This window comes from Protomyctophum bolini (assembly GCF_963924005.1).
Source record: "Protomyctophum bolini genome assembly, chromosome: 2".
In the NCBI taxonomy this organism is placed as follows: domain Eukaryota; kingdom Metazoa; phylum Chordata; class Actinopteri; order Myctophiformes; family Myctophidae; genus Protomyctophum; species Protomyctophum bolini.
Genome location: NC_137863.1, coordinates 51,902,224 through 51,917,517, shown reverse-complemented (window position 1 = coordinate 51,917,517; position 15,294 = coordinate 51,902,224). Strand labels below are relative to the sequence as shown.

The 15,294-nt window shown below is 42.2% G+C and overlaps 1 protein-coding gene across 1 annotated transcript in view; it reads right to left on the bottom strand.

The window, feature by feature from the left end:
- Positions 1 to 1,627: 1,627 nt before the first annotated feature.
- The window catches only part of LOC308327381 (cadherin-22-like), a gene marked incomplete at its 5' end in the record, with an annotated part of 121,070 nt that continues 107,403 nt past the window's right edge, over positions 1,628 to 15,294 (bottom strand). The window contains one exon of the mRNA XM_080780768.1: positions 1,628 to 2,281. Coding sequence (XP_080636894.1) covers positions 1,716 to 2,281 — 566 coding nt within the window. The 3' untranslated portion in view covers positions 1,628 to 1,715. The remainder of the gene's footprint in view (positions 2,282 to 15,294) is intronic.

The following is a 15,294-nucleotide window of genomic DNA, read 5'->3' as shown; positions in this document are numbered from 1 at the left end:
TGGCAGGATGCAGACAGTGGGGACTCATAACCGAAGTGGATGATCTTTGTTTGGCCTGTCGTATGCTTCTTTCTGTCTGAGCCTATTCTTCAACTCTACCCCCGGTGTAAACACAAGATAGCTACACACAATTATCCATTATTCATTGAGATATCTTCAGCAAACGCAAATAAGGGACATAGACGATTAGACGTCCTTTATGTCAGGGGTTCTCAACGTTTTTGACAATGCTTTGGCCATGTCTCGCAATATCACGATATGGTCTGATTTAATTTGGTCCAGCATTTCGATTTACCCTAGCTACACAGTAAAATGTAGACCTTTACCCAAACAAATTAAATATTTATTGTTTTTTTTCTCCATACATTTGCAAGTTAAGGTCAACATTGAATAGGTCGTGGATATTAGGTGGCCGTGGTCAGTCAGTCCCTTTATCGTCTAACTCTTTACCATTAAATAACACACTTGAACCCGTCTTTAAACCTCACCCTTCCCAAGTAGAATATCAAAAGACAAATCAAATGAATATAAAACAAGGCAAATCACACTCAAATCTGGAATGAACATGGTTGCCCAGTGGGATGGATCTGACAACCATCCGAATCTGTGAAACAAAGACAGTCCTTTTGTTTAGTCTTAAACCGTGTGTGTGTGTGTGCGTGCGTGCGTGCGTGCGTGTGTGTTGTTGTGCCTTTATAGTTACTCAGTATTGGCTGTAAAGAGAATAAGAAAGAAAACGGCCGACGCACAATGTCTCGAATACAGTATATGTGACCCCTAAAAAAGCACTTTATAAATCACAAAAATACGTACAGGAAATTCATGTCAATCCCAGGCAATCTTGCACGGGACTGAATTGGCACATCCTTTTCTGCTTTTAAATTTCCATCTGTCTTTTCAATTCACCGCTCTTCGGTTGCTTTGTTACAAAAAGAGCGTTCCTAGAAAATAACCGTGACCCTTGGCAAATGTCTCCCTCTTCAATGCCTGTTCCACTTCCATTGGTCTCCTCCCTTCTTATTTTGAACACTTTCACGTAATTGTCCAGTGTGTCCAATTGCAGTCAGAATAAATAAATAAATATAGATAAAAATTAATAAATACATAAATATGTCACCCCCCCCCGTTAAATAAATACAGATGTTTTTAAACATTATATTTTGTCTTCGATCTGCAAAAGCCTAAGCGCCAACTGCTCTGAGTCCTCCCCATATAATTTGAGTCAAACAGTAAACAAAAAAACTAAGTTTCACCTCCATGATTTCAGACAGAAAATCATGCCTCCAGATATGATGATAATGTTGCTTTTCCTTGTGGGCCACCCAGTACCATTTTACAAAAGTTTGAGGTTTGTAAAGGGAATGGCGAATGAATCTCTCTCTTGCTCTCATCTTCTTTCTTATCACCCCCCATATGTTCAGTTTCCAGTTTAAGTAAGAAAGTAATTTAACATTTAAATACCATTTTCATCAAAATTAATTTCAAAGACACTGCCGCTGATTATCTTTTCTCCTTTCCACATTGAAACAGAGGAGTTGGTGTGCCTGTGTCCTGCTGACTCTCAAGGCTTTGGTTTTAGGTCATCACCTAAAACTGGAGTATGAATAGACCTTCATCAGTCGAACGCTCGAGGGTCAGAGGAGGAGGAGGTAACATTACAGGCAGAAGAGCACAGCGGAGAGTTTTCAGGTCTCGGGTGCAAACCTAGCTCAGTGCTAGGACCCCTCCTCCTCCTCTGTGTTCCCCGGGGGAGCGTAGTAGCCCGCCAGCTGCTTGAAGCGCGGCCCCCAGTCGCCGAGGTAGGAGAAATCCTGCTCCGAGGTGGTGGACAGCGTGTGGATGGAGCTGAGCGAGAGCGCCGGCGAGCTGTTGCCCTCGAAGGCGTACGTCTGGAAAGAGTCGTACGGCGGGACCGACAGGTCTGCGTCCGCCTGCTCCACCTTCTTGCGGATGTAGCCTTTGAAGACGGTGAAGTCCGCCGCCGCCACCGCCGCTGCCCCGCCTCCTTTTGCGCCGACCCCTCCCGCCCCCGTCCGGCTGGCCGTCTGGACCCACTGGGGCAGCGAGCGTAGGTCAGCCGGCCCAGAGTCGGAGGAGCAGCTCTTGGCCTCGGGGAAGTCGTAGAGGTTCCTCAGGGCGCTCATGTCGTACGCCTGCGTGTCCTGCTCGCCTCCGCCCTCGTCGTTGTACTTGATGACGTTGTCGCGCATGTCCTCCTCGTCCTCGGACATCCGATGGCCCTTCCTGTGCCGCTTGAGGCTCACGATCAGCAAGACCAGGACTTTGATAGAAAGAGGGAAAGGGTAGAGAGAGGTAGAGAAACGTGGCCGTGAGAGAGACATAAAACTAAAGATTATCATCTGGTGGGTATTGTGTTATTAAATCATATGGAGAGTCGATGTTTATGTAATTTTTTGTTCAGCATTACACACTGTTACATGAGGCCCCCGATATGGGTTGAGGTAAATGGCACAAATCATAGGATGTTGAAAACTGTCATTAAGTGAAATCATGTCACTTGAATGAGGTTCAGGGACTGCATAATACATATATTTGGAATATGAGCTGTCAGGCAAAAGGTTTGAAGAGGTTGATGGTAAAAAAGGAAGTGCACTTCATCAAAGATATAAAGACATAACCAACCAATTTGCCAACCATTTGCCAACCAATTCTGGGATCAAAATGCAAAGTCAGGTCCTTCAATAAGGTTTCTGTGAAGTAAAATGTTTTACTGGAATGTGCAAATTTGTTTAATGCAAGTATGAAAGTGAACTTCATGGAGGCTAAAATCACACACGTTCTAATTTCCGTCAATTTGATCCTCCCTATAAAGACCAATTATATTTGAACTTTCATTTGCATGAGAGCTGATTTTCCACAATCCTAATGGCTTTGCCCAGAAATATGATTTCAGAGGCTTAAGGGATGTCAATCTTTCTTTCTGTTTCTATGTGCAACGCCCTGCACAGAAACACACAGACACACACAATCTTTCCTTCAATACTTATGTGAGACTCAAAAGCACCACAGAGTTAAAGTTTACTGTACATCACTGCCGAGAAACAGAGGACACCAACAATGGCGAGGTCAATAAAGTCTGGATAAGAAAAAAAGAAAAGAATATAGATGGATCCCTTAATAGACTAATGAGACGAGAGGAACACAAAGGCTGCACGCATCTAAATAAATCAATGAAGATTTAATCTGAGTTTAGGATCTGAATTTAAAAAAGTAAAATGTTTGGATGAATCCCTTAATGGACTAATGACATGAGGAAAACAAAGGCTGTATGCATCTGGATAAATCAATGAAGGTTTAATCTCATCTTAGTTATTTTAATTACTGCCTACATATGTGATTAAGCAGATCTCAATTCGCTCAGACACTCGAGACAACCCCCCCCCTCCCCACACACACACACACACACACACACACACACACACACACACACACACACACACACATCATTCTTCCTGAGGGATGCTCCGATTCCCTTGGGAACTTCAACTATGCTAGATGTACCGTACGGCTCAAACTACCACCACTTCCCATCATGATAATGAAAACACACCACCGCACATCTTTATGAATTATTGATGATGAGGGAAATTGGAGCGCTAATTCACAGTCATATAAAAAAAACTAATCATACTGACTGAAGTTAGACTATAATGTCACAGCTGCACTGTCCCACTGGAAAACAAACATGCACACGCACGCACGAACACACACACACACACACACACACACACAGTATTTCATAAAACTATTGGAGAATCAACAGAGACTATTTAATGTCTCAGTCAAATCAACTCTGAACAGGGAACAGACATTCTTTTTTATTTTGATAGTTAATTGCACCACAAATTATGAATACACTGATGTGTTTTGCTTTGTTGGTAACTGTATAATCGCAATATTTGCGCGTGTGCTTTACCTAGATTATTGGTTCTTGAGTGATGCCACATCACTGTTGTGCCAATAATCACGGTAAAGCACACCCTTGAGTGTAATTGTTGTTTTTAGGATTGATTAAAAAATATTTTACTTGTTAGCTCTCAATGGTCTCGCACCTTCTACTGTACATGTCTGCCTGCCTAAATATGTCCCAAACTGCCCCTAAGGCAGGGGTATTCAATTAGATTAGGCCGGGGGCCACAACTGTATAATGATTGTGTGTGGGGGGCCGCACAGTGTGCGCGCGAAGCGCTGACATTTGTGGGTTCTCAAAATGCTTTTTGTGCTCAAACACGAAGATTTATGTATATTTCCGCACAGTAATGAGCTGTATAGACAGACATATTATCCTGCTATATGAAGATAGGTTGAAAAGTGGTCCTTTAATGATTACCGTCATTATGGTAATCTCACAATTAATATTGCACACACCATACCTGTAACTTTTATTAGCCCTCTTATTATTCTCAAAAGAAAAAAAAAAGAAAATCAAAATTCTTTCAGGGGCCACAAGGGGGCGCTCCGCAGGCCCTAAGGTCTTCCACTGCTGGCATACTCGCTTTGCCTGAAAAAATGGCAACTAAAAAATACGGGGAAGCAGCTTTTTGCCGACGGCGTGGAACAAACTCCCACTGTACCTTCGACAGGCAGCCTCTGTAGACATTTTGCTATTCATGTCCTCACTGTATTGCATTACTGCTACTATTTTTTTATGTTTATGTTTATGCCTTGCTTTTCTTTTCTTTCTTTCTCCATTGCTCTGTAAAGCACTTTGAGCTGCATTTCATGTCATGAAAGGTGCTATACAAATAAAGTTATAATATTATTATTATTAATATTATACTGTATATTCAGATCCTTCCCCAATCCCCACCTACAGTATATAGATAGTTGTACAAATATGTACTTAATCTAATCTAACAAGAATAAGATCTTATGGGCATCCCTGGCGTCAAATATTTGCAAATGGTGGTCCGCAGCAGCACAATACATATAACATTTGGGAATCCCTGGAATGAACATATTTGAGAACCACTGCACTACAAGTGTGCCGGTGTCTGTGTGTGAAACCCTTCCCTCTGCCTGTGCTTTCTTATTTCGGAACATTTCTGGGAAAACTTTTAATGTTGTGTTGTTTACGAACAGCAACTGACAAACATTACTCATTATACCTCAGCCACCTGAACAGCATTGGGTAATGCTGATGGATCATTTGTAATTATTAATATCTATTGTTTGTTAATGAGTGCCCTGTGTCCTGCTTAATTATAAATCACATTGATCCCACTGATGTTCATATCATTGCTGTCTCTCCCCCGTGAGATATCTCCTGTACTGTATGTTTATTTAGCAACATTCCGTGGCGTCTTACATGGGTCTCTATGCGCCAGAAGCAGACAACCCGTCTTAGTCGGGTGCAATTATGGTTTGACCCTAAAAAATTGCAACAGAAGGTTTCTCAGCAGTTTTTTGTAGTATTAGGTGTCCTTAATAACATACTAAAAGTTTACCAAAGTTTGACCATGCGAAAGGTCAGATTTTCAAGATGGTTCCTTAAAAGGCCATTACTCCTTCATTATTCACAGTAGACAAGTAATGTTGGTGCCTAACCCCATGTTTTGGTGATATAGGAATCCAAGTAGCATATTTAAATTATAGTCAAGCAATTACAAGTACAATTATATAATAAAGCAATTTGTAATAAGGTTATAACAGTGTAATAGGACATTTCTCCCTTTTCTATATGCCGTAATGCCCAGGATTGGTGAATTTATCACCTATACACATACTTCACATTCTGTTGAAGCTTTCAGGAGATTTATTTTGATTTTTTTCCATACCAATAAGGAGTGCATTCATTATTAATGGTTGGTACTGTGACATTTGTAAAAGCATGGCTGCCAAGTGATAGACTGGGAATATTACACAAATCTTGGAAGAAATGTCTTAACAAGGAAGAAATGTCTTAACAAGAAATGTCTTCACTATTGTTTGTAAAGGTGTCTGGCAAAATAATAATAATCCAAGTCCCCTAGGGCAGTGGCTCCCAAACTGGGGGTCGGGACAAACATTGTGAAAATAGGCGATCTATACAAGCTCAGTCTTTGCAGCAAACACACTTAGTAGGAACAAATTACCACTTGTCTGGTCTATGAGGAAGATGGGACTCCTCAGTGGGGTGTTCAAGTCAGTACAGAGCTAGGTGGTGGAGTGTGGCACGGATAGGGTTCAGATGTACTTGTCACAGGCATCTTCTTATTCCAAAACTGTACTAGTTTGCTAAATTAATTTCACTGGTAACCACAAGGTTACCAGCTCGAACCCGGGCTCCCCCAGAGTATAGTGTCGAGGACGAGGCGTCCTTGAGTAAGACTCTGAACCCCTAATTGCTCCTGATGTGCTGGTTGGTGCCTTGCATGATTTCCGCCGCCATCAGTGTATGAATGTATGTGTGAATGGGTGAATGTAATGTACAATCTATGTAATGTGGTTATAGTGTGGTACGAGGTGTATTTCCGTAGGATTTTTTTGCTAAAAGTGCTTTTTTTGCTTTTTTGGCTTTCATAGGGACCAAACTGTCAGAAAATGATGGGGTTCAAATTTTCCCGACCCCCACCCCTTATTTGGGGGGTCATATATTTTGGGACCTCCCATAATAGTACGCCAGACAATTAATGTCCGATTTTCAAAATATTAGGGTTGTATTATAGGTTTTTAAATATTCTGAGTTGATTTATTACACTTTGAAAGTAGCCAGAATAATCTTTTCTGACTTTAGGTTGGGGTCTTTCTTCACCGGGACGGGACCCCCCGGACTCATCTCAGTACTCATTACATTCCTCGCTCTGCTCCTGTTCCAGAACAATGTCAAATTAGATAATAATACTTAAAGCATTAAAAGTTTATGTAGCTGGGCACTGATTACAAAAATGAGTAGTAGTTAATACCAGGGGTCTTCCACAGGGGGCCGGGACTAGTTTTTCCCCTATTCTTGCACCCATATATACAGATTTGCAAGTATTTCGAATAGTATTAGAATATCTTGCGTTTATGTAAAGTACTTTGATAGTTTATTAGTATTCTACCATTATTGTTGACAGATGTTACTGCAGGGAATAAAGGTATTGCAACTTCTCACTTTGGGCACGCAGAATGTGTCCATTTATTTCACACACTGCACTCACACTAAAACACACACACACACACACACACACACACACACACACACACACACACACACACACACCTATCCTCTTAAAGAGCCCATGGTCAATTATGCCTACAATACATTATTTGCAGGATCTATTCATCTTCGTCATCATCATCTTGAATGTCCTCCCTAATAGTGTTGACACAGTCTCCACCATAGCATTTGCAGAGAGGAGTGCAAGGCAGGTTATTGTTTGAGCAGCTGCACCGTCCCTTGCAACCTGCTTTGCAACCACATTTGATGAGCTCAAGTACTGCTTTTGGAGCAGGGAGGGCAAGACACCTGACTGGAACATACCCTCCACTATCTGAATTCCATCCATTATGTTCGATTGGTGGAAGCTCAGGGCAATTTGGCAGGTATGAATGACTTATTCCGCATTGTGACGTAGTTGGCACAGAGGATATGTGGTAGCAGTGCAGCACGAGTTGGAGGTAGCATCTCACCCTCCAAGTTCTTTGACCGAAATAGTTCCTATCTGAGTAATGGTAAGGTTGTTGGACCTTTTGGACTATAAACACGGCATGCAAAATGCTCCAATGACTCCAATGGTGATGGAAGCTTGCCGTTAACAAGCTCAGGAGGAATGGAACCCATCCCAAGGTCCTTGAAGCAATTAATGGCAGGATCATCATCATCATCAAGCCTCAAGTAGGCATTGACCCATGTCTTCTTGGAGATTCCAACTAAGTTTCCTCCCCAGTCAGCACCAGAAGAATTGTGTAAGCCCAGGAAAATTGTGTAGGCCCAGGAAGAATGTAATTTCTTGCCCCATCTGACACAAGCGCTGATGAAACCAGACTCTTCAATGGTGTGTTCTCTTTGAACAGATTGCCTCCACAGTGCAACTCAATCAATTTACATTGCTTGAGAGCATTTTCTCTTGACCACAATGCAATCTCTCCTGAGAGCTGATAATGTTCTTTCCTTGAAGACCTGGAAGCTTTTGGGAAGCTGTTGAGGTACTGATTCACTAGACCAGAAAGATGAGGTGTGGTAGTGACTAGTCGGTCCAGAGCTGCTATACTGAGTCCAACCATCCACCCCATGATAGTCTTTCCAGCTTAGGTCTTGCCCAGGGTCCTCTGAACTCATTCAACATTAGACACAGGAAAACATCACACCCGTGTGAAGTGAGGGGCGCTCCTATCGTTGTACATCAGCATAACGTAACATGTCGATTTGCTCGTCCACTTATGACGTAAATTCTCCTTTAATTGTCAATGGGAATATGTTGAGAACCAGTGCTTTTACACCAATCACATCAACAGCTCATCCATCCAACGTCTTCCCTCATTGGCTGACGCTACACGTCGTCTCCACGGATTGGCCGTGGGCTTCAGGTGACGTTTATTCCGCTGTAGCGATATAAGAGGGTGGTGTGTGGAGACAGAACTGCATTGTGGGACAGAGAGAGACAGAACTGCATTGTGCGACAGATTTGCAAGAACATTGTGACGTTAGAATGATCCGCTGGACCGTCCATCTGAAAGGAGGAGCAGAGAGATGTCGCCGTGCAGCTGTGGTGGCGCTGCAGGACAAGCTGTACTGCTTTGGAGGAGACCGTGATCACATTGATGTTCACGTCTTCAACACAGTGTCTTTATGCTGGAGGAAGTTGACCCCAGTGACCCCTGGAAGAGGAGGAGGACGCCACCTAGAGGTTCCATCCAGGCGCAGGAGACACACAGCTGTGTTGATAGAATATATAGTCTACATCTGGGGAGGGATCTGGATTGGGGAGTTCTACAATGTGCTTTATACATTTGATGTTGACGCCCACAGATGGTTCAAACCCAGCGTTTCTGGGACTGTTCCAGAGGAGAGGTACGACCACTCAGCCTGTGCGTTGGAGAAGGTCATGTTTATCCATGGAGGAAACACCAAGCTGACTGGACCCTCTAATGACATGTACAAGTTGGACACCAGCACAATGGTCTGGTCAGTAATTAACAACAGAGGAACTCTACCTCCTGCTTCACGGGGTCACTCTGTCACCATCATCGGGACAAAGATGTTTGTATTTGGAGGCTGGAGGTACCAGAACACTAGTGAAACACTAGTGTTTGACACAGAGAACAACCATTGGCTCAACACACCTTCTGCACAGCTCCTTCCAGAAGCACGCCGTTGGCATTCAGCCTTTACCTACAATGGAGAGCTGTACATATTTGGTGGCTTGAACGATAACCAGACCTTCAATGATGTGTGGAAATTCAGTCCAGAGACCTTCTCCTGGAAGAAGGTTGAGCCCAAGGGGGAAGGACCATATCCAATGCGTCGCATGTGCTGTTGCATGATGGGAGATCGTGTCGTCCTCTTTGGAGGATACAAAGGATACGGCACACCCTCTGACGACCTGTTCATCTTAGACTGGAGTCCTAGTCTTAAGACCTTATGTAATCTAGCAGTTATGCAGTATGGTCTGGACCAATCAGAACTCCCACACGACATCAGGTGGGAACTGGCAGCCATGACTAGTGCATGGCTAGCCAAAGACTAGTGCTGTCAGAACGAATTTCATAATATGAAAGAAATTTGAATATTAAAAAATATATATATATTCGAAAGCTAAAATTGCCATTCGAATGGAGCTTTAATCATTTATTAATTCTATTTCATATTTTTATTTTGTTTTATGTTATTTTATCCGCTCACTAAATGTATTGAGTAACGAATCTACCGCTGTGAAATCTCCCCGGCCGCTTCCACTGCATGTTAAAAGGTGCACGTCCGGTCACGTCGCAGAAGAGGTCATTGATTGGCTAACGTAGGGCCAGATTTCAGGGTAAGCCAATCAGAGACAGTCTACAGGGTGGGCGGGCTTACTGGTTGTTGTAAACAGTAACCCTTTTAATCACAGACAAACAAACCCTTGTAACACATACATAGATACACAGACAGAAATCGCCGGTAGAACGAAAATCATAATACAGTCTCACGACACAACTTTATTGCACATCTGTGCTTGCCTTTCATCCACGCTTCTATAGCCGTTTAAATCTCATTTCCCATCCACGGGCACAAGCAAAGTTTTATCAGCATCCACCCGATCTGTGGTGTTGTTTCTGACGAGGGTAGCAACTAGTTAGCATGGGAGCTAACATTAGTTTAACTCTGGTCCATATCGTTAGAAACCAAGGAGTCCTCCTTAATAACACGAACCAACCCTCACACTCGATGCTGCGATTACACGGGCAGACACAGACGAATGCTAATATTATTTGGAGCAGCTACTGTACACGTCTGTTTGCATCAACATGTTGCTGGCTTCACAATGAATGATAGACTTTATCGTTGCGTCTGCCCGTGTTTAATGGTCAGGGTTTCACTGTCCACAGCAGGCAGACCTGTCGAAACTATGCACTTCCCAAAACTCACAAGACATGCCAGCCACGAGTATTATTATAGGCTAAATATGAGCTAAAATAAACAATGTAAATATTCAAATATTTTCGAAAATTACAAATAATGAAGCAATGAAATTCGAATTGGATTATAGAGGTGAACTGACAGCCCTACCAAAGACAACATAAAAGCATGTTCACAATAAAGAAGGACAATAAAAATACAAATATGACACAAAAATAAAACTCTAGTGTCCCATTGGCCGTGGGGCTTAGTGGGGGTTAGTGTCCCATTGGCCGTGGGGCTTAGTGTCCCATTGGTCGTATAGGGCTAGTCTCCCAACAAATACAATTAAATTAAATCTTAATAAAGTAAAACATAACATTGAACCCAATAAGAACAGAAGAAGCTGTGAGCTGACTGTGATTGGTCATCTGTAATGGCCTCGGTCAGCTTCAGATGAAGATGAAAAGAAAATAAATAAACACACAAACAAAAGCCTTGATGGGTTTCTTTTTCTCTCTCTCTCTCTCTCTCTCTCTCTCTCTCAGAATCAAATGTTTTATGGTCATTATTCACCAGGATCCTGGATGTCTGCATTCTACACTTAAAATAATTGATACCAGTAAGACGCGCAAACGCGGGAAGCGAACGCAGCTTGTACATATTTGGGTTTTTTTAAGATTTATTTTTAAGTTATTTTTTTTTTAAGTTAAGTTATATTTTTAAGTTAAGTTTTTAACTTAGCCATAACCATATAAGGAGTCCCCAAACCATCCACCCCATGTCCCTTTAGCTTCTTGATTTCCTGCTCAAGGTCTTGATCTGTGAAGAGATGAGTGAACGGTATCTCTGACTTTGCCAGTTGCCACCACAAATTCACCTGACTTCAGTGCGTTCCATGTTTCTGGGTCATCCTGTTCAAGAGCGTTCATTTGGGCAAGATAGTCGAGCATATTTAAGGAGATCACGAGCAAAGAAAAACAAATACTTGATGAGTTCCTCTAAGGATGACAAGTGGAAGACCCCTCATATTGGCTACTACCATTTTTTTTATATCAGAGCCCAGCTACAAATACTTTTATGCTTCATTTATGATCTAATTTGACAATATTCTGGAGCAGGAGCAGAGCGAGGAATGTAATGAGAACTGGAATAGGCCCAGGGGTCAGTACGGGAGGTCCCAGGTGAGGAAACACCCCTACCAAAAGTCAAAAAATATTCTTCTAACCACTTTAAAAGTTTAAGAAATCAACTCAGAATGTTTTAAAACATACAAAACAATTCTAATATTATGAAAATCGGACATTAACTGGCTGGCATACTGTTCTGGGAGGTCCCAAATAGATGACCCCCCCAGAAACGGGGTGGGGGTCGGGGAAATTTGAACCCCATCATTTTCTCATAGTTTGGACTCTATAGAACCAAGATCTCCAAAAAAATCAATTTTAGCACAAAAATCCTACGGGAGCTGTTTTTTTGACGCCTCGTACCACACTATTATTGAGAGACTTAGGTTCTGACAGCCCTGCAGCAACCTCCATAATCACCCTCTTTGCACACTCATACTGATTGCCTTCCTAATGTATTAAAAGGTTGTCCAAAAAATCCTGCCACCCTAATTAAAACCCACACACCCTGTTTATCCGGCTGCCTTTGTCCGCCTTCTCCTGCCAAACCGTTTGCCCACACAACGCACTACTTTGCATCCATGCAACTGTCATAATTACTGTACAGTTTGCATGAAAAACCATGTTATTGTGCAACAGTTCACAGTGATGGAAATTACATCACATTTTAGGCCACACCCCATTTCACTGCGAGTGTGACGCACACACACGGTGCAGCAGTACAGTACAGTACAGTACAGTACAGTACAGTACAGTACAGTATGGGACAATACAGTGGCGTGGCTCGGCGCTCGAGTGTACTAGTCTATTTCATGTTTTTAATTTTTCGTGCTTGTCCACAATACAAAATATGAAGTTCCTGTAAGGTGGATAAGGGAAGGGCTGCAGAGATTGGTTAATAATGAAAACTAAATTGTGGCTGGGGTGTGCATAGTGAAAGATGAATTTTGATTGAGCCTAATTTGATTTACAGAGCTAACCAAAATGTCTCAATATTGCAAGCAATACTATCTAACTGTATTATCTGACAATATTCTCTGCCACCACCTTCTCAATTACTGAAAATTGTGACTATTAGTTTTGTTGTGTTTTGAGGATATCTTGAAGCCTTGTTCCAAAAAATATACAAATATTTGGACATTTATTACATATTTAGTTTAGTTAGAAACGGGTGACAATGCGACAGGCGATGTTATGGAGTAACTCAAAAGTAATGTAACGACTAGTATAACTAGTTACTTTCTCCAGGGAGTAATCAAGTAATGTAAGGCATTACATTTTTTCAAAAGTAATATGTAATATGTAGTGTATTACTTTTTTTAATAACGGACCCCAATGTATGATGTATGATATAGTATGATGAAAAGACTGAGGTTGAAGGACATGGCTGTTTAGTTGTAACAACCGTGTCACAGTGGAATGATTGTTGGGCTTTTTATGTTATCATTAACATCACTGCATACAAATGTGAATCATTCACACTAAAGTGTTCTTTTATCAACCAAGGCCATAGGTTACCTAGTAATAATGGTAATTATATTGCTTTAATCTTATGTGATCAGTCATTTTACAAGGGTAGATGTCAAGTCAGATTGTTTTGACGCAAGGACTCTCCATGCGTTCCTTAATTGTCTCTTCTCTCTCTCTCTCTCTTTCACAACAGGGACCTTGAGCAGGTACAGCAAACGCATGCCGATGAGAGGACACTTAGATAGATCATTACATGGTGGGTGCAATACATCTTCTGGAACGTACACATGTAGTCTGTTGCCTAAAACAAATGTGAGCAAACCCGCTGGAGAAGACAGACACCATCTATTATGGTGTCTGTGATGTCCAGGATGGCACAGAATGTTTGATGCTCTAAGCTCACATGACTACAGCCATGCTCGAGTAAACTGAGATATATGGCCAGATCATTTAGCGCTCAAACTAGATGGATGATACGTGCTTATGTGTGGCATAAAGGGGACTGCAAATACAGTAAAGCAGTGGTTCTCAAACCTTTTCACGTCAAGCAGACCCAAATTAATATGTATTTTGCCACTGACCCCATCCAAGATTTGTTTGTTTCCAAACTAGTTTTTGAAAGATTTGGGGAAAATACCAGATCTACGAGCTTATCAGCTATTTTCAAATTGCCGATGTATAGGGTTAAAGTGGTTAAATGGAATTTGATGCTATATTAAACACACTGAGGGTCACAAGCATATTAATCTATACAAATGACTTGTTGCAGGTCCCAGTAATTGTCTTTATTTGGTGTAAATGACCTGAAAAATAACTTGCTGAGGGGAAAACGGCCCGCTCCGAAGAGCGGCGTCCGGGCGAAGAGGAAAAACTCACTGAAAAGCGTCTGGGGGCTTTTTATGCAATATCTCTGACTGATAATGTACAATCACACTCCACTTGCATTGTTTGGTGCGGTCCGTCGGGATGCCAGCACCTCAGCTCATTGTGTTTATTCTCCTCTATAAATGGGAGTTAATTGCCACGGGGTCCAGGAAGCCGTCACAGCTACGTGATAGGCTCTGGAGCGTGCCGCCATGTGGTGCCAAGCATTCGCTCAGACAATTACTCTCAATTCTCACTGATGAGGAGAGTAATGGGAGGTGGGGACCTTGACACTGCAAACTGTTTCGTACATACAGATCAGCTGCTTCTTGTAAATGCAGGCCATGTAATTTCTATCACATCGCACTGCGGGTGGTGGTAATGTGCTTTTCTTTGGGGATAATTATAATTATTTATTTTACTGGTAGTACTGTGTGTTTTTGGTAGGATTGTTAAAGGCAAGATATTTTAATGTCAGACTGTAGCTTACGCCATTAATCAAAGTGGCTTGTGTAAAACAACGGAATCAACAACTTACAGTCTGACATTCACTTTCGACTTAAATCTTGCCAGTGTGCGTCAGACTCATACATCACAGTATCTGTTATGCACACCACAAACGCTACTGCTGCCACGGGTTGCCTACAGTATCTAGCTACAGGTTAGCATGTCCGAGGCAATGTACAAGTGCATAGCTACATGCTCTACCTCTGTAGGAACCATAATGTACCTGTACCATTACCTCCACATACAATGGCCCTGCGGCCCCCCTTGTGTACAGGTGTTTCGATAAGCGTTCCTGACAAGACGGCTCATTTCCCCTTGGGCCACGCTGGCTGAGCAAGCCCAGGAGTTCATCACGGCAGATGGCTGGTAATTGGAACGGATGCGTGCAGATGCCGCAGCGCAGTGGAATGGATTCATCACATCGGGCCCCCTTAAATTAACTGATAGAGGGACTGTTTGCTTGTAGGGTAATTAGGCAGAAATGTGTTTTCATTGTTCTCATCATCCAACAATTGATGTAATAGGGGTGGTCCGGCCTCGGGAGAAGGAGCACGCTCTCTGCTTGGGCTAGGTTGTTTAATGGCTGTGTGCTTGTGTGGGTGGGGCTGCTCCCTCAGTCCCTCACTACAAAGGAGTCTACTAAAGATGTGTTGTGGGCTAAAGATTTGCACTGCAGTTATGCACTTACAGTAAGCCCTTTGTACTTCGTACAATAAATAGTGAAAATAGCCTATCTACAAGCTTACAGATTTTATATATTTTTTTTAAATACAAATTTGAGAATATTTTTGAAATGTTTCGCCCCAA